This window comes from Lontra canadensis, unplaced genomic scaffold, assembly GCF_010015895.1.
Source record: "Lontra canadensis isolate GAN:19392208 unplaced genomic scaffold, GSC_riverotter_1.0 scaffold31, whole genome shotgun sequence".
NCBI lineage: Eukaryota > Metazoa > Chordata > Mammalia > Carnivora > Mustelidae > Lontra > Lontra canadensis.
The window spans coordinates 1,679,166-1,698,753 of NW_022631025.1; the positions used below are offsets into that span (position 1 = coordinate 1,679,166).

Genomic DNA, 19,588 nt, shown 5'->3' on the forward strand with positions numbered 1-19,588 from the left:
CCTTGCTGTGTACCAGTAACACCGAAAGTCAAAGATCATGGTCCTCAGCTACCAGAACAAGTGGTAACTTCTTTTTTAACCTCAGGCCCAAGTACAGCCACGCTTCTCCCCAGGCGGCCCGGAGAGAAGAGGACCGGGGCCGACCCTGGGCAGCCAGTGGTGTCCCCCCAGTGGACGAGATGGAACACTTTTGTGCCAGAACTACACACCATTCAAGTCCCCTTTTATATGAAGGTTTCTACCAAAGCATCCATGTACCACACTTGAGAACCGAAAAGAACACACACTTGTGGACACATCACGGATAATTCTGTAAAAATGTCTCGTTAGGACAAGCTGCTCAGAAAGGTTAATGGCAGATTAACTGAACGCACTCTGATACATCACTCTGGGGCAGCCCGGCCAGATCTCTAAGTACGCTCTGAGGCCCTCAAGAGCCTTCCAGGGGTCCGAGGTCAAAACCATTTCCCCGACGGGAGGAATGGGCCCTGCACCGCCCCGCGCTCCTGCTCCTGAGTGTCCAGTGGGGTTTCCAGGACGCCGCGCAACGCGCGACAGTGAAACCACCACGCCCCGAGGCCTCCCTGGGCCGGCTGCAGAGTTGCACACATAAAAAATGCTGCTCTCTTCGCCACGGTCTAACTTTGGAAAAGCTATTTTTCATAACAATATGCTATGTTGGGACACCGGGGCGGCTCAGTCAGTTGAGCATCTGACTCTTGACTTCCGCTCAGGTCAGTCTTGGGAGTCCTCGGATTGAGCCCCGTGCTGGGCTCTGTGCTTGGCAGGGAGTCTGCCTGAGATTCTCTCTCCCTGCCGCTCTCCTCCTCTCTCCAATAAATAAATAAATCTTAAAAAAAAAAAAATGCTACATTAAGAGGTAATGGTTTATCATTGTTACTTGTAAGAGAATAATGAAGTAATTTTAAGAAATTCTCAGTTTTAACTTTGAATACTGTGACTACGAATCACTATTGTGCAAATAAACAGAAGCTCTCTGGGGCTTTTTAAAGGGTGCTGAGGGGTCCTGCTACCTAGAACTATGGGAACCACTGGTGCAGGCTACACTTCGGGAAATAGTCATTTCTGGGTTCATAAAATTTCTCCCTTAACTGAACAAACCAGACGTTTCACCTGGAATTCTTCGCTCCCAATCTACACTCCTCGCCCAACGATGTGGGATCTCATGTATCACTCACAGCTTCTCACGGTGAGACCACTTTGTCCGCACCCATCAGCTGTCTTAGATAAGGCTTCAGAACAAAACCCCTTCTAAGGCACTGGGCCGGCACAACCGGGTGCTGCTATCTTAAAGCCGCGGCAGCCCCTCTTACCTCTGGTGCAGGAAGAGGGCCGGGCCACAGCGCGGCTGGTCATGGACTCAGCTGCGCCCGTGCTTCTCACCGCCCCTTCACCCTAAAAGGCAAACCAGCATCTTCTTAACTATTTCAAACTGAAAGTAATCACTTAATTTTTAAATACAGCTTCCCCTGCCACTTGTAAAATCTCCAAAATAAATGCTAATTAAAAATTCCAGGTTGCCTGGGTGACACAGTCTGTTGAGCCTCCGACTCCTGGTTTCAGCTCAAGTCATGATCTCAGGGATGTCAGACTGAGCCCCACGTCGGGCACGGCATTGGGTGTGGGGCCTACTTAGGATTCCCTCTCTCCCTCTCCTTCTGCCCGTCCCATCACGCCCCCTCCCAGCTCTCAAGCTCTAAAAAAAAAAAAAAAAGATCCCAAAAAAGTAAAAACATATGTAACATCAAATTTCACTCCTTGTAGGAGAAACCACCCACAGTGTTCAGCTGAGCCCGCAGTGTCGCCCTACTTCCCTGCCAGTGGGAGAACAGGCCCCACGGAGGGGATCAGAGCACGCGCACCACACAACTTCCTAAACTACATAACAGACAAGTTCTGCATCAGCACAAGTGTGCCTCCACCATGTGAGGCCACAGGGCCCCTGCCTGGGGTTGGCGGCGGGGGGGCACCGTGCACCATGGCCATGCACCGAAGTCCCAAAAAATCCCTGAGAAGGTCCACAGAGACAACAAATGTACAAGGACATGAGGCAGCAAATGACACACGGGCGGGTGAGCACACGAAGACAGACGTCGGGGTGAGCTCGGGGTGAGCACAGCACTCAGGGCAAAAGGAAAGTGATCCATTCAGATCTGAACGGGCTTCAATTCTAAAGCTCAGAGCCTTCCAAACTTTTCCCACTTGTCCGATTCATTAAATCGGAGCCCAGTAACAAGAAGTAAAATTACTGAAACAGCCCGTTCTCTGAATACAACTTACCTGCTCACCATGGCTCACCTGTCCGAGAGCGTTACAGAAATTACACACATCCATCAAGGGTCAGTGCTACAGGTTTTCAGAAACTACTTAATGACATGGAAAAATGCCAAAAGTCTTAAAAACTCAAACACAAAGTCCTACATGTGCCTATCTTCAAACTGAGGGGATCCCCTCAGGCCCCACATTGCACCATTAAAAAAAGATTTAGGTGATTAACATGGTTTTCTCTTGAACAACTTCACACAGTTAGAGGTGACCCTTGAGCAACATGGGGGTTGGGGTGCTGACCCCTGGAGAGTCGAAACTCCACATGGAACTTCTGACCCCCCAAAATGACTAACAGCCTACTACTGACCAGAACCCCGACCGACCACATAAAGAGTTAACACCACAGCGCACACATCCTGTATCCTAACAGTACAGTAAGCGAAAGAGAAAATCACTAAGAGTCACGAGGAAGAGAAAACGTTTACATACTATCCTGTGTTTATCAAAAACACACATGTCTAATGCAGCTCAAACCCCTGCTGTTCAGGGTCAGCTGTTTTAAAAATTTCTCATGGTCAAAGATACCCCTTAAATAGTGAGAAAAGTCTGTTCTACAAGAAGAAGTTAGAAGTCCCCGTATAACTCAAGAGTGTGAACGCATCCTCAGGCAAGGAGTCCAGACGGACCCCTCCTCCCGGTGCCACGTGCCTCACTTCGTGTCCGGACACGTGTGTGGCCGGTGACCATGATACAACAGCTCCCTGCCGGCCTGTCCTACTTCCCCACAGGCTCACAGGCTTGGGTTACGCACTGACCACCAGGGATGCAGACGGGCAGCCCCTCGAGCCTCAGCTACTCCACACACGCAGCAGGACCAAAGGGGTCACACAGCTGCCAAACCAGAGTCCTCTAGCCCGGCCGGCCGGCCTGCCTCCCTCGTCACGGCTAAGCCACAGAGACACGCGCCGCGGCGCACAGCATCATAGTCAATGCGTGCAGGATGCGGTACCTTCTGCACATGGCAAGCCACCCTGCCCGCCGCTGGGTGTCAGTGGCCCGGCACCCAAGCGCATTTGAAGAAGCAGAGCCCCCACCATTCCACCGCTAGGTGGCCGTGGGGCTCCTTCCACGTGTCCTCCTCCTCGCCCTCCCACCCTCTCTTGGCAGAAACTGGTGAGAAGCCACCTTAGGGACTACTAACCTCAGGATGCTTTTTCCTAGAAGCTGGATGGACTGAAACTCCAAGACCAAATGCGGAGCACGGCGTATTTTAAAAATCATTAAATGGCAAACAAAACACACAGTGATTATGCTTCTGCTGAGCTTGTGATGGCGTCAATGAGAGCGGTACGGAGAGAAAGCCTGGAAAAATCGGAGGCTACCCTGCGCAGTCTGACATACTACTGCCGGACTGAAAGAATCCGTTTGTCTCTACTGCAAACGTGCTGTCGGAATGCACTGCTGGGAGTGAGGGGACCACCGGGGGCCGTCTATGCAGCGGACCGTGCCGGAGCCCGCCCCCTGCCCCCCGCAGCGAGCAAGCACCAGGAGGCGCATTCGACGATTCTTTTAGAATCAGCTGTACTAGGGCCCACACCAGGCTGGAAAGAGTCCAAGCAGACGGTCCTCTGTGTGCACGGCCAGGCCCCCACGGCAAGATGGAGAGGCACCTGCAAAGGTGCGTGGGGAGAAGGAAGGAAAGGAGAGAAGGCGAGGAGGGAAACAGAGCGGGGGCCCCGCACTCACCTCGGCAGGCCTCACCACCTCTCGGAGAAGAGAAAGGTCGGCTGAGGCGGGGCACAGAGGGCCCCACTTGGGCTGCTTCTGTGTCTCTGCGATCTCACTGGTCTCTGCACCCTGCAGTTCAGGAAAGTCCAACCTGGTAAACTCAAACCCGGGTTTGGAGGCAGACACACTTTTCTCAACGATTCTGGATTTCCTGTCTGTTCGTTTCCGGTGACTGTCTGTATGAACAGAATCAAAAGGGGTGACAATTAGGTGTGGTGTGAAGACCTGTACGCACACCTCAGCCACAGGGTGGGACGTCTCTCGCTGCCGACGCACCCACACGGGCCTGTCCGAGGCCCTCCGCCATCTGCCAGCGACGCCACCTGCGGAGCGACGGGAAGCAGCGTGGGCCGGAAGCGCCAGCGGCTGGGGTCGGGCCCGCAGGCAGGAGAAAGCAAAGCGCACTGCAGCTCTGAGGCGGAATTCTGCAGCTCGCGAACCAGTTACTGCAGCCTGATCTAACTACCCTCCACACACGCTGCAGAGTTCTGCAGACTTACAGCGACGCCAACGAGTTTCTTCTCAGTGATACCTCTCCCGCACGTGAGAGGAACTTTGGAAGCAAGCAGGCAGAAGTAAACTTGGAATCCTGATGTGGGCTGTAAGGCCATGAAGCCAGTCACTACGGTTAACTGTACAACTTTCCTTGCAAACTGCCCTGTGCCAAATGGTTTCTGAGTGAAGTCAACACAAAGAGAAAAACTTATATACCAAGTAATGTAAGTTATACATGTAAATAAAATGGCCATTCCTAGTAACTACACTATTACAGAAGTTGTAGCTCTCTGCATAAATAAGATTTATTTATTCATAAATAAGCCATCAAACGGCACTAGTCCATACCTGCCACCCTGCAGCCGCTAGCTTTCAGCCACAGCCTGGAACAGCAGTTTCCAAGGCCGGAGCAGACATGTCCCTGAGTAACTACACTGCCCCAGGCTGGCTGCTGCTCAGGATGGGATTCAAAATACAAACTCTCTCACCTGTTAAAAAGTGTCCCAACGGGGGCGCCTGGGTGGCTCAGTGGGTTAAAGCCTCTGCCTTCGGCTCAGGTCATGGTCTCAGGGTCCTGGGATCAAGCCCCACACTGCGCTCTCTGCTCCGTGGGGAGCCTGCTCCCCCCTCTCTCTCTGCCTGCCTCTCTGCCTACTTGTGATCCCTGTCTGTCAAATAAATAAATAAAATCTTTAAAAAAAAAAAAAAAAGCGTCCCAACAGAACACCAGAGAAGCTACTTCAGGAAAGAATACAGTCAAATATAGTCCAAGGGATGCGCCTATGTTTTACTTAAGGACATGTCTTGAGGCCTGTGGGTGCCACTTACTTGCCATGTGGCTTTGGGCCAGGTCCTACCACGCTAGGGCACACCACAGAGCACTCCCCCCCCCCCCCCCGAGAGGCCCTTCCCTGGGCGGAGAGGCCTCCAGGATCGACCAGAGTCCAACGGTCTCCTCAGAAACAGGTGTACAAAGAACAGTGACACTTCTGGGGCGGGCGGGGAAGGACAACAGAACATCAGACAGTATGTCGTTTTCACCTGGTTTCAAGGTCGCATCCGCGTGAATGGACACAGGATGTGAACCTCTAACTGATTTTGTATCAGATGACAGAGAGCCGTCCGCCTTCTTGCTGTCAAACTTTTGCTCCTCAAACGTTTTTTTCTGCGGGGAGAATTAAAAAGCCCCATGAATTAAGCAAACCAGCACCATGAGAAAAGGCTTAAAGCAGGAAATCCCTATTAAGTATCCACAACAACCATTTCAAAACCGGATAAACAAAAATCAGTTCTTAAATATACAAAAAAGATAAACATACTTAAATACCACGTGAGAGCCAACCAGCTCTTTCCACCTTAAACTCTACGGTGCCCCCACCAGGGCGGTGAGCTGACCTTGAACGGGGCTCTCGGGTCTTGTGGGAGAGGGTACATCTGCTCGGCTCGCGGCTTCATGGTCTGGAAAGCTCGGTAGGCGCCAGGGTGGCCGTAAGCATAGGGTGAGCCGGGCACCGGGCAGACGCTCTGTGAACACTCGGTGGGGCAGGGAGAGAGGCTGCCCAGATGAAGAGCGAGCTCCGAAGACAGATACTGAGGAGGAAAAGTGGAAGCTCCAAAGGCCCCATCTTCAGGATACAGCTTCTGCCTAAACAAGGAGGTAGGTTGGAGGTGAGGGTTTCAATCACAGATCAAGGAGCTCTTCCGTAAGAAGCACCGTTAAACCCTCAAGTGCTTCTGAGGTCGCTCGCTCTGGCACGGAGATGCCTCGAAGAGTGAACAGAGGCTCCGGCCTCCTCACCGGCGCCGCGTGCTCACTGCTGGGCTGACGCCCTCAGCTCGACGGCGGCACGACAGGCAGCAGCGAAGCCCAGGGACGCCTCCGCAGCTCCGCACCGCCACACTGACAAACATCTGCAAAAGCCTCCGGCAGCCACCGGGGGCCCAGAGGGCCACCCAGACCACTCTCCCTGCACAGGGGGCTTTCACAGAGCCCCCGCCGCCCCCATCCAACCTCCAGCCCGACCAACCCATCCTGTGCTTTCCGGCCTCGCAGGGCCAGAGCTGCGAAGGGGACACTGCGCCCGTTAGCCCTGGAGCTGCAGCGCGCCGGCCAGATGGGCGCCGTCTGTGCACACCACTGTGCCCCCGTTTGCTCAAACTGCTAGGCGAGGCCAAAACATAATTTAACACTGATTTTGTGAGCAAATCTGGTATCCAGCCAGAGGCTTCAATCCTCCAGCAACGAGAGACGATACAATGGCCAAACACGGAGCAGATGAGCGGAGACACAAAGCACACTGTTCCCCGTCCCACAGATGAGCACCAGCCAATGTTTCTGGGACTTCCCAGAGCTGAAAATCTTCCTGTAGAAAATCAACAGAATCCCAAAGCGCGCTGGCCCACAGAAAGGCAGGAAAACCAGAGATGCTGACGAGGCACCAGGGCGACCCTCTCCCAGCTGGGCCGCCGGCAGGCGCACACACAGGCAGCCCCCTCCAGCGCAGTCACCATCCTGCTCTGGGGCAAGGAAGGGCCCAGCCTGCACTGCAGGGAAGGAGTCACCACCCACCCCTGAGACACACTTGCCAGAAGGTTCCCTGCATCCACTTGCATGCAGTGCCCAACTGGACGGCCTGCTGTCACGCCTCTGAACCCGCGACGCTTTACAGGAAGTTCACACCCAGGAAGACCGTTTACGAACTCCAGTAATGAACTCTTCCTAACGAAAACCCAAGAAAAACCCGGTACACTGCACCTTTCTCAGCACACCTGCCCTAGCGCTGCTCTTTGCAGAAAAGAAAACGATTTAAAGCATCGTCCTGCTCCCAGATGCGAGTTCCTGTTTGACTATCTGAAGCTCAGAAGATCTAAGGGCGGGGGTGAGGGGGGTGCGGGGGGTGGAGGGGGGATCTCTTCCTCATGAGGGCAGGTGGGCAAAGAGGGGCTGAGAGCAAAACACGGCAAAAAAGATGCTATTCCAACTCCAGACGCCAGATACACGAACAGACCGATGAAGTTTAGCTCAAGCAGGAAAGGGAGGCAGGGTCCAGCGGCTGTGAAGGCTGCGTCCTCCAGCGACCCTACGTCCGCGACCCCAAAGCCCTGGGCGTGTGTCCTGGCTCGATTCAAAATCTAGTCTTCGACTTTGGACAAGTGCTCACTGGTGTCTCTTCCTCTGGGAAGTTGGTTTTTTGCTTTCCAAACAAGGCCAAAACAGTTATATGCAGAGCACGACACCCAGTAAAATCTCACGGCAACAACTCCCAGCACCCACCGGGGCTCGCAGCAGCCTGTGTGTAAAATTCCAGTTGCCACAAACTGCGCAGCCGGCCCCCAGCACCAACGCACACCCGCCCGCCCTCCCGCCGGCCCACGCCTCCCTTTACAAGAGCAGCTTCTCCTGCAGCAACTCCGTCCTGCCTTCCCCACACCCACAACAACTGCTGACACAACCCCCCCCCCCGCCCCACCCCTCCCAACTGCTCCCGGGTCTCTAGGACATCCTCCCTGCAAGCCCCGCCGCCTCCTCACCACAGCATCTGCGGGACTGGCCCTTCTGTCACACCCCCTGAAAATCCCGCCAGCCTGGACTCGCAAGCCCATCCCCCCTTCCAAAGGCTCCGCCTGGAGGACCCTCCCCCACGCCCCCTTCCTCTCCAGTCACACTGAGCCCAGACCCCTCCTCGGCCAGCTCCGACTTCACATACGGACTCGCAGTCGCACACCTTGGCCAGCCCCAGGCCTCACTCAGCCCCAGGTGGCTCCCACCCAACAGTTCCCTGTCCCCTAACGGGCACCGGAGTCCAGGCTGTGCTGCTGGACCCCGAATGGCCCCTCTTCCCACCCCTGACCCTGCAGGTACTCAGCCAGCAACTGCCACAGCCTCTCTCCCGCCGACACCACCCGGGCCCCCCGGAGGCCTTGCCCAGGCCACGGGGCTCCGTGTATTTCTTCCCTAGCTTCAGTGCCTGGAACCCAGCCCGAGGCTTCAAGCCCCTCTCCCTTCAAGCGGAAAGAATCCAGGAGTGAGCGCCCCGAAAGTGCGTAAGACACGGCCAGCCATGCCCCACCTCCGGCCCAGCACGCCTGCTCCCTGCAGCCATACCGGGGGCTGCTCCCAGCACAGCGCCTGCTCCTGCGCCCTCCAGTCGCCCCCGCCGTCGCGCAGTGCTCAGGCGCCAGCAGCTCCTCCAGCCACACTCCGTCCAGGACTACTAGTTGGCACAGCCGAGACTCCCTCAGCAGTGCCCAGAGTCCGCCACGGATCGCAACAGCTGAAGTGCCCAGCAAACACTCGTCCCCGTGGCAGCGGCAGCTCTGGGGAGCTCGAGGAGTACAGGCCCGAGGCACAGACGGTCATTCTGCTTCGGGCACCGCCTACCTGAATGACTGAACACACACTTCTGGCCCCAGATTCTCAGGTGTAAAAATAACACGACACCACCTGCCCACCTTGTGGACTGGCACAGGCACGGGAAAGGCAGGAAAGACAACGTTGCTCCCTACGGAAAAACGCACTCGGCTCTTTCCGCGCAGGGGAGAGCCCCATTCACAGGAAACCCGGCTCGGGCAGACATCTCAGCCTCCATCAGAATGCACGAGGTCATAGGTTCTCAGATGCGTAAAATATCCCCATTCTGTCCCCTTCAAAGGCTCCTCTCCTTCCTAACCCTGCCCCTCTGCTTTCACACCTCTTTTGTCCTTAATTGTTTTCTCATCAGGCAGGAATACTGTCAGCCAATCTTTTCCTTGGTTATATGTAATTAAAAGAAAAATAATTAAACCTAAAAAAAGATAAGAGTTTAAAAAACCTAATTCTTAGGGTGCCTGGGTGGCTCAGTTGGTTAAGTGACTGCCTTCGGCTCGGGTCATGACCCCGGAGTCCCGCATCGGGCTCCCTGCTCAGCAGGGAGTCTGCTTCTCTCTCTGACCTTCTCTGCTCTCATGCTCTCCCTGTCAAATAAATAAACAAAATCTTTAAAAAACAAAACCTAGTTTTCAAATTCAACAGTGCACACCCTTAAGCTTCTGATTCTTCTCAATTCATGCTACTTCCAGAACATTACGTGAGCTGCAGGAATGTTTCCCACCTTTACTTAGGCTAACTGGAGTCCCACCCGAAACAAGTGGCTTCAAATCCTTGTCACTGAATGAAATATATTTTATACTTTACTTTGTGAACCACCCAAGGTAGGCAACAGCTCGAATGAGACCCATGCCAACCTTCCTCTAACGAAGGATGAAATCACCGTGGAAAACCTGAGTGTTCCTAGCAAAGCAGAGAGGCAGAATTTCAACTTGGTCAAAAGATACAACCTCTATATAGCAAACAACTCAATGGTTTCTTATTCATTCCAAGCTTTGTCCTTGTGAACACAAGCCTAGAATTTGTATGAAGTGTACAACCGACTCTACGCAGGCACGGAAAAGAAACAAGTACGACCCACAGCGAAGGGACATACAGACAAGGACTCTTACATAAGCACAAAGGTGATGCAGACCGTTAAAAAGTCAGGTAGTCTACACAATTACATGCAGGGTTTAAGGCACGGGTTTCTAAATTCAGCTATTAATGGGAACCACTGTATAAATACCTAGAGAATGAAACTTGAGAAGAAAAAGGAAAATTGCCAAACCAACGTAAGCCTTCTTTCAATACAGATTTAGAATTTTATAACCCAAGCTTCTAGACATTGCCCAGGACATTTATAAAGAAAAGTGGTAGAAAGCAAAACTCAGCAATTCCCAAAGAACTACCCCACAAAAAGAGCAGCCACGGTTGCGAGCGCGCTCCAGCCCCAAGCAAGATTTCACAGTGTTACAACCTACACCCACAGCGCACACTGATTTCTCTGGGCCTGCCTTTGCCCCCTGTCCTCTCTGCACCCCCAGCCATCTCATCTCTCCTTGGACACGTGATACAGTTCAGACCCCATGCACAAATGAACCCTGAAAACTGCATTTCCTACTAGGGAATGCAAGGCAACCTCCACACTTCCTTTGCCCAAAATAACCGTGAGTATGGAGAGCTGAGGTTTCTGTTTTTGGGGTAGGATGCAGTTAAGTTGTGCCACTGCCTCAGGCCCTTCCTGACTGAGAAGCAGCCTCGTACTGAGAACACTGGCCATGTCAGCTGCAGCGACTTCAAAGTGGAATCCCCTCAGTCCCCCGGGGGAGGGCAAGACATGAAGGATACGTACTCAGGCACCGGGAGCTCCTGAACACACGGGTAGTAGGCGGCCGCACAGCCAGGGAACACACGAGCTTCGGAAGGCTCTGACCATGCCACGCTGAGCCCAGCAAATTTGGGGACAAACGGTTTCACATCTGCTGACAACTTGATGCCCTGAGGAAAAAACGGGGGGTGGGGGGAGGGGTTTGACTCCAAACATTTGGATGTAAAGCAAATGTGAACAAAAAACCCACGGAAAGTCGCTGGGTTCTAGCAGCCCCAGAAATGCCTGTCCCAGGAGTGTCTATTGTTCAAATACTTCGGCCTCATAAAAGCAGGAATCTGGCGGCTAACAACCTCTCCCCCAGTCCTTTCTTAGTAAAAGAAGCGGTCCACTAAATATTAAAGACGGGGTGGGGGCGGGGGAGAGCCAGCGGGGAAAGTGGAAATAAAATCCAAGCCAGCTGACGGAGTTGGGACAACCTCGACCTGCGTGCGGGTGTGCCGCCGTCTCCGCCGCGGTCACAGAGAACCGAGAACCGCCGAGGGCAAGCCCGGCCGCTGCATGGCGGCCTCGAACACTCAAACGCAGTGCGGAGCTTTATTCCATCGAATTTCTCAAAGAAAAGTTATATAAACCCTTTCCTGTCCCTCAGCGAACCGCCAAGAGTTGTTCTGTTGAAGAGCCAAAGCCAGCCCTGCCAGAAGGACACTGTGCTGTCACCAAGCCCTGGGATGTGACCGTAGCAGCGGCTCTTCCCGCGTCCGCGGCCGCCCCGCGAGACTGACTTCGGCGCCTTCCAATCCGTCCGAGCGCGGGTCGCGGCGGCCGCCAGGGCTCCATCTAGCGGTGCGGCCGAGCAGGCCGAGCGGACGCCCGCGCTCCAGCCACCGTTTGCGGGAGCTCCCCGGCGCGAGCGCGGCGACCCTGCGCGGGGGCGCACTCCCGGGCGCCCGGTCCTCCCCGGCTAACCGCGGCCGCCCGGACGCCCCGCGCTGTCCCCCGCCCGCGCCCGCCCCGACGCTCGCCCCCCACTCCGGGGCGCCGTCCTCACCTCGCCCACGGGCTCCCGAGGCCCCTCCGACGCCATGGCGCGCAGCTCGGAGGAGGCCCGGCCCCGGAGGCCAGCAGCCGCCCCGTCCGCCGGCGGCACGGACGCGCGGCGCTCGGACTCCCCGCTTTTCCGCCTTCCGAGCAGACGCCAGGAAGTGCGTCACAGAAACGCACCCAGGCCCGCCCCCCGGCCCCTGCCTCCCACCGGAAGTGGGCGCGCGAGCGGCCCTGGTCCCGCATGGCGGCAGCTGCCCTCAGGAAAAGACGTTGGTCATCCCCGGGACGCTGCCTGGCCGGGGGCACCCGAAGCGGAGGACGTGGACTCCAGGCCCAGGAGGCCGGGAGGACTTGGCGCAGTGAAGCGCCAGGGGCTGGAGCACTGGGCAGTGAGCAAGGACGAGAATTCCCAGACTGCTCAGTCCTTTCAAGTATTGGGAACAGCCCGGCGGGGGCTGGGCAGGGGCGGGTCCGCGCGGGAGCGGGTGGGGCCTGGGAGCTAGGTGAGGGTACCGGGGCTGGCAATCTGGAGCTGCCCTGCAGGGGAGCCTGGGTTCATTCACTACCAGGTACTACTCACAGCGGCTAATGCGGGCACCGCCCAGTTGCCCCGCCCCGCCCAGGTGGTCTCCCGGGCAACCCGCAGGCGCAGGAAACACGCCTGAACGCGCCCGCATAGGCCTGGTGTGCTGCAGTTACCCTTGCGGGGGGCTGCCGCGGGGTCACTGCTCCCTTTACTTGGCAATCCCTGAGTCTCCTGGGCTGGCTACAGGATGGGTCCCTGGGGGCACAAGTAGGATCTGGGCGGCTACGCAGCACCACCTGTAGCGTTTCCGGTCCCGTTCCTGTATAAAGACGCCCCTTTCTCGGGAGAGGAGCATATGGAGGACCACCGAGCTCGGGGGCTTCCATTTCAAAGTGTTCCCCAGCACAGCAAATTAGCTCAGGAATATTTCTGTAGCAGCTAAAAAGACAATTTACAAACAGACACCAACTCCGTAGGGAATGGTGTTTTACATTTTAAAATGCTCTGCTATTTTATAGGAAACACTACCACTACTTGGCACATGCAGTGAAACAGAAGCAAGGATAAGTGGTTTCCCTCAAGGCCACCAGATGTGGCAGTCCTTAGAACTGCACAATTCTCCAGACACTAAACTAGCAATAGAGCTATGAACTCTGTCTCTATAAGCTGTTTCTTCGAAAGTGAATTAAGTCACACCTTCCCCAAACCACAGCTATCTTAAACCCATTTAATCCCATTTCTTTAAATTTATTTCCTCCAGACCAAAACTGTAGAGCTGAAATCATCTATCCTTGATAGACACAAGTCATCCTTAGAAAATAAACCCCAGTAACTTCAATGATAAATGCAACATACAAACTTTATTTAACAAAAGTAACAGGTAAAGTCAAACAGGCATTTATATTAAAGAGAAAAACCGACTAGAAATTTTATCTTAAACACCTTATAGTAACCTACTTGCCATTGCATTTAACTGAGCTCTGTTGCTGTGAAGAATACAGCTCATGCACAGGTATGGATCAACAATTTGTACATTTTTCAAGTATTCACTGAATACTACCCTTATATACACATATACATTAAATTTGAGAAAGACTTAATTGACAATCCCCAGGTAGACTTCATTTTTGTTGCTCTTTTGGAAGAGGTCGTCTAAAGAGAAGAATATGTGGTTCTGTGAAAACAAAATATATAATTTTAAAATATGGTTAATTTTCATTCATTCAACCAAAATTTGAAATTCTCAAACCAAAATAAATCTATGAACAACTGTCACTTATCAAAATATCTGAAATAAACTTTGCTTCAAAAGTCACTGTCGGGGCCCCTGAGTGGCTCAGTGGGTTAAAGCCTCTGCCTTCAGCTCAGGTCATGATCCCAGAGTTCACTGGGGTGGGGGTGGGGGGGGGGGGGGTTTTTCCCCAGCGGGGCCCCTTTCCCCCCCCCCCCGGCACCCGCCTGCCTCTCTGCCTACTTGTGATCTGTCAAATAAATAAACAGAATCTTAAAAAAAAAAAAAAAAAGTCACTGTCAACTATAAACATTAGAAAACCACCTGATGGAGAAGAACATTCCCCACAGTGTTTTACCTACCCTGGAAAAAGAGATGTCAAGTGGAGAAAGCCACTTTGAGGAGAACAGTTTCTACCTTTAGGATCTCAATTCCGGTGAAAAGGAAAGACCCCTAACACCAAATTCAAAAACCACAGATCCCAGGGGCCGGCTCCTGGGATCTGTTTCATTGGGTGGGAGCCCTGGGTTCCAGAGTTTTGAACTCCAGTACAATTAGATGCCCCCAATCCCAAAAAAGTTTTAAGTCACTTTCTGATGCTATTGCTGCTTTTCTTTAAGAGCAGAAAACAAGCTCTGTTCCACCTAATTCGGTTTCTATATCATGCCCTCAAAATTTGCTCAAAGCATTATAATTGTTTAAGTTAGATTTATTTAAGGATACCACAAAAGCAGAATTGAACCCTGTGAGCTTTAGTTTAACATTTCATATCCGGGAAACTCTGGTAAAATCCACACAATAAAACACTCGTAAACGCATAGCAAGGTTCACTCACTAGGTTACCTTATCTCGCCTTGGTGTGGCAGATCCCAATCATCCTTTAATAGAATACTAAAGGAAAAAACAAATCACTCCAAATTGCGTTAACTTCTACGCAAAGAACTTAGGGACACTTAAAAGTGTCTTAAAGTAAGTCCTTAGTTTTTAAAGAGATGGGTCACCAGAATTACTTATACTTACAGTAAAATACTTTATTAATGGCACATTTTAAAGTAAAAGAATTGACTTTTTTTTTAACTCCTCTCTGCAGGTAGAATAATGCATTCCATTCACTCATGTGGTATTATTTACTAGAAAATGTAAATTCTTCCTAGGGAAGAAAGGAATCAGCTATTCAAGAAGTGTCAAACTTACCAGGGTTGCTTTGGGAATAGCACTGAATGTCAGTATTACTTAATTTTCAACAACCACAACCACTACTTCTTTGGTTTCGGTGGATGCTTTCCGAAATGGCACCCCCTACCTGGCTCATGAATCATGTAGTGAACCCAGCCCAGACTCTGTTGGACGCCAAGTCTCCTCCACTCCTCTTCCGACATCAGATGGGTTTTCGGGACTTGTTTGGAAAGTTCTCTGGGTAACATGACATGCCTGTTAAAAAGATATAGCCAAGTGTTAGCAAATACACCTTTCCTACAAATATGGTCACTTCAGAGATGCATTTTTAGGACGTGTGACATTTGAGTTCAAAATAAAAATCTTTAAAGCAACCCTTGTTACATTACTGTTGGCATCAATCTTGAGGACTGACTACTACCTCTAATTCTGATTTTTTATGGCCTAATGTTCAAAACAGTCCAAAAGCAGAAAGTACTTTGTTTAGGATTTGCCTTTTCTTCTCTAAGAGACTGCTTGCTGTTTCAATGTTCTTCAGGAATAGAATCCCGAAATCCAAGTCGGGCTCACAGCTATCCAAAACATCCCGGCCTCCCCTACAGCTAACCTCTGGTGACTTAAATCCTGGCAAACAGTATATAAGCAAAAAATACACGACTTATAAAACTGTCTTCAAAAGGAAAGACATACCCAACTCTTTTTCTCAGTCTTTCCTGATGGGTTATGAAGCCGCTAATGTGATCAGGGAGCCAGAGAAGCCATCTAAGACCACAGAAGCCTAAACTGAGGCTGAACCCTGACTGTAAAACGTACATCCCAGACCCACCGAGACTTCTGTATAAGAGGAAAAATAATTTGTTAATTTGGGTTTCCCATTACTCAACATTCTAGATCTGTAGTAGATGAGTCCTTGCATACTCTACAAGTTGCTCTGTTCAAATTAAAAAGCAAAAGAACAAACCCAAGTCTCACGTATGTATGTGTACCTGGCAACCTTGCACAAAGACTTTGAGTTTTCCAGTAAGTTACTGACTTCTATCCGAATGACCTATATCCAAAACTTTATTAAGTTTCTTTTTAGGAAGATATGTAATACTCTTCAATGTCAAAAACATCAAGAATATATACAATTGTAGCTTTGTAAAATTCTAAAAGACAAGTCTGCACCCCTCTTAACAGCACTAAAAAGTTCTTTACAAATCACAATTCCCAGACGCATTTTACCATTTCCAGTAGCAGTAAATTATACAGCCATCAACAAGCACGAACCAAATTTCTGGACGGATAGAAATCTCTATCTACCGGACAGTCAGTTGGCTGTGGGGATGAGAAATGCGCACTCTGGTCAGGTACACTTTCTGGCACAAAAGAAAACTGAACCCAAGCTTTGCACAGTGGCGGGATCGTCGCCCATGAGCTTCATCCGAGGCGCGAATACGGCTAATCCCAAACTGAACCCATAACCCAGAACGAGCCCTGAACAGTCGTCAAGGTAAACTGGCCGGCGGCTGGTGAGTTACACACCCACCTGGTGTTATTCCCACAGAAGACGTCAGCCTGCGTCCGCCCCAGAACGACTGTGCCAGGTTGCTAGGTCTGCCCCGAGGCCACCCCAGGTCATCACGCGGTTTCCACTAACTGCCGGAACGCCAGCTGACCTCCCACAGCACTGCGACAGGGGCGCCCACCGCGCAACGTCTGCCTCCGCCAAACTTAGTGACTGACCGCCAACCTCTGACCGGAGCCTTGCGGACCGCGTCAGCAGCCGCTCAGCACGCGCTCCGTAGTCACCCGGAACTGCTGCTCCCGCGCCCACGCCGACTCCCCCGGCCTCAGAATCGAGCGCAGGCCGGCGCCTGCATTCGGATCACCTGCAGCCGCATAAACGTGCCCGCGTGCTCCTCCGGGGTCACAACCCCTCCTCGCCCTTCGATCGTGCAAACAGGCCCACCTTCACGAAGTCGGACGCCAAAGGGGACGCTTTCAGCAGCCTCAAGCTCACACGACCCCACCTCCGCGCACTGCGCTTCCCGGCCCAGCGCGCTCCTCCGAACCAACAAGCCAACACGAAGCCAGCCTCTGGGGAGGGCGACCGGGGAGGCCGATTACACCGGCGCTGCTCGGGGACCGCAGGACACCGCCCCGGAGGGCGCACGGTGCCCGGAGGAGCGGGCCTGGAAAAAGCTCACGTACAGCTTCTGAGGACCTCGGTCCACGCCGTCCCCCAACTACTCGACCCGGGGCCTTCAACAGACCTCACCGACGCGGACCCCCGCCGAGGACCCCCGCCGAGGAACACAGGACCCGAGGCCCAACGTGCAGGCGCACACGGAGGCAGAGCCTGCGGCGCCACCGCGGGCGGGCCGCCCCGGAGTCGCGCTCAGGTCCGGGCCTCACGAGCGGGGGCTCGAGCCCGCACCCCACGAGCAGCCTCGGCACCTGCTGGGCCCGGGGACTCCGGGCTGCGACGGCCGAGCGCGCGGTCAGCGCACCAACGCCGGCTACTCCCCCGCCTCGCCCCGGGCGCGCAGCGCAGCCACACAAAAGCCCGGTCCCCGGCGGCCGCGCCCTCGCGTCCCCGCCCCCGCCCGGATCCCCCGCCCGGATCCCCCGCCCGACCCCGACGCAGCTGCCCGCGACGCCGAGGCCTAGAGCCGCCCGGCCGCGCCCCGAGGCCGGCGGAGTCCCTGCCGGACCGCGGAGGGCGAGGAAGTAGAGCCGACCCCGCAGCCCCCGCCCCGCTCGGCCGCGGCGAACAAAGGGCGGGGAACGGGAGGCCGCAGGCCCCGGCGCTCCCGCCCCGGGCAGCCACCCTGACTCGACCCCCGACCTCGGGCCCTGACCCGAACCCCGGCCGACGCGCGGCGACCCCGACCCGGGTCCCGTTCCGCAGCGGAGCCCGCCCCGCCGGCCGCTCTCACCGGTACTCGTAGTGCTCGTCGAAGTACTTGTCCGAGTAGTAGATCTGCTTGTGGGCCATCCTGCGGGCGGGCGGGAGCGTCGGGGCTCGAAGAGCGGGCGCAGCGGGCCACACGTCCGCCTCACGCCAAGGAAACGACTCGACTGCGACCAACCGACCACAGGCCCAACGATCCCGGTTTGAATCCGACAGCCCACCGCCGATTGGACGGAGACGTCAGCCAATTGCCTCCCGCGCAAACTGCCGGTAGGCGGGACCGGCTTACAGCCTATCGTCACCGACCCTCCTCGGCGCCGGCTCTCAAGATTAGCCAATCAGAGAGCTGTTGCGGGGTTGCCCTAGGGAAGAAGTGGATGATTGGCAAGACCGGGAGAAGGGAAGCTCCCGGACGGAAAGGGGCGTGGTCAGAAGAGGGCGGAGCCCGGACGTTAAGCGCCCCAGAGAGCGTGCGCAGGGTTTTAGAACTTTCCAGGTCGACCGGGCAGTTGGGGTGGGTGGACCTGCGTGGGGGGAGGGGGGTTGAAGTATCGCGAGGTTTGGCGAGGCGCGGGCGGGGCTGCTTGCTGTGCGACCGCCCCCGCGCAGGCGCAATCTCGGCGGCGGGGAAAGGGAGTGGAGAGTACCGGACGTGAGACCGTGGGTCGGGGGAGGGAGAGGGCCCGGCTTCCCACCCGCCGCGGGCCGGGTACCCGAGGTCCGGGAGCCGACGGCGCTCGCGGCGGGTGAGAGGGCGTGGAAAGGCCCCGGGGGGCGCGGTCAAAGCCCACGTCTAGCAGACTGAGGGGCCGGAGGAAGAAGCACACCGACCCGGGAGCCGGCTGCCTTCCGGTGACTGTCAGAAGCGCCTGGGTGGTGTGTCCCCGCGCTCCGCGGCCGCGAGTGCCACGTGCGGGAACCGGGTTCGCCGCTGGAACAGGTGCATCGGCGGGCGCGGGCCGGGAGCCCTCTCACCGCAGTGTCTGGTCCCAGCCGCCGCCGCCGCCGCCTGCACGGCCCCGCACCTGCCGGCCGCCGCAGCCCACCACCCGGCCCCGCACCTGCCCGGCCCCGCACCTGACCCCCATCTACCTGCCATCGCCGCTTGCTGGCCGCCCCGCCCACCCACCCGGTCCTACACCTGCCGGGCCCCGCCTGACCCCCGCCACCAACCTACCTGCCGCCGCCACCTGCCCAGCCCCGCACCTGCTTGGTGGCGGCATGACATGCCGCGATGGCTAAAGAGGGGATAACCGTTGCGGGGGTGGGGAGTGTAAAGGGGGGACCACTGACCTAGCTGAGCCTGGGAGAGAAAAGCTTCCTAGGAGATTTATTTTTACGAAGACGTATTGAGGAAAATTTCAAGTGGAAAAGTAGAGTAATGTCACCTCCTAGGTGCCAGTCACGGAGCTTCAGCAGTTAACGTTTGGCCTTCTTGTTTCCTCTACTCCCCCCTTCCTTTTCCCCCAGCACATCTTTAAGAAGATCCCAAATATAGTGTCATTTTGCTATGAAAGGGTACCTTTGCATATATCGCTGCATTTATGGTGTAGGTCTCCAGGAAACTTTAAAAATATTTAGCACTATGCTATTATTACACTTATAATCCCTCGTGATCCTGAGCCGGTTTGCATTCAGACTTCCCTGTCTCACAGAAGCCTTTTGATGGTTGGCAAATCCACATCCAAACCTGGGCCTACACCTCGCATTTGGTTATTGTCTCTTTTATTCTTTTAAAACAATCCCCTCCCCCTGACACACTACCCTTTAAAATAGGGATTTCTCCGAGAAACCAGGCTTGCTGCCGGTGGAACACCCTGCAGTCTGCATTTGGGTAACGCTCCCTTGTGTAATTTACTGTTTTTCCTTGTAATCTGTTTGTCCAAATCCAGTTAGCAAGTAAGTGGTAGACTCAGACTTAAGCCCGCGCAGTGTGGCTTCAGAGTTAGGTGTCTTCCCCACGG

At 54.5% G+C, this 19,588-nt stretch overlaps 2 protein-coding genes across 2 annotated transcripts in view; both read right to left on the reverse strand.

Moving 5' to 3' along the window:
* The window catches only part of SECISBP2 (SECIS binding protein 2), a 46,641-nt gene extending 34,708 nt beyond the window's left edge, over positions 1 to 11,933 (reverse strand). Inside the window, exons 1-6 of the mRNA XM_032866418.1 lie at positions 11,800 to 11,933; positions 10,773 to 10,918; positions 5,968 to 6,217; positions 5,614 to 5,737; positions 4,036 to 4,253; positions 1,335 to 1,416 (exon numbers count right to left, since the gene is read on the reverse strand). Of these exons, the coding sequence (XP_032722309.1) occupies positions 1,335 to 1,416; positions 4,036 to 4,253; positions 5,614 to 5,737; positions 5,968 to 6,217; positions 10,773 to 10,918; positions 11,800 to 11,835 (856 nt within the window). The 5' untranslated portion in view covers positions 11,836 to 11,933. The remainder of the gene's footprint in view (positions 1 to 1,334; positions 1,417 to 4,035; positions 4,254 to 5,613; positions 5,738 to 5,967; positions 6,218 to 10,772; positions 10,919 to 11,799) is intronic.
* Positions 11,934 to 13,159: 1,226 nt separating this feature from the next.
* CKS2 (CDC28 protein kinase regulatory subunit 2) lies at positions 13,160 to 17,797 on the reverse strand. The gene is made up of 3 exons (XM_032866419.1): positions 17,650 to 17,797; positions 14,856 to 14,983; positions 13,160 to 13,495 (listed from the first exon to the last, which is right to left on the reverse strand). Exons 1-3 carry the CDS (start codon positions 17,706 to 17,708, stop codon positions 13,443 to 13,445), a joined length of 240 nt encoding a protein of 79 aa, XP_032722310.1. The 5' UTR covers positions 17,709 to 17,797; the 3' UTR covers positions 13,160 to 13,442.
* Between the last annotated feature and the right edge of the window lie 1,791 nt (positions 17,798 to 19,588).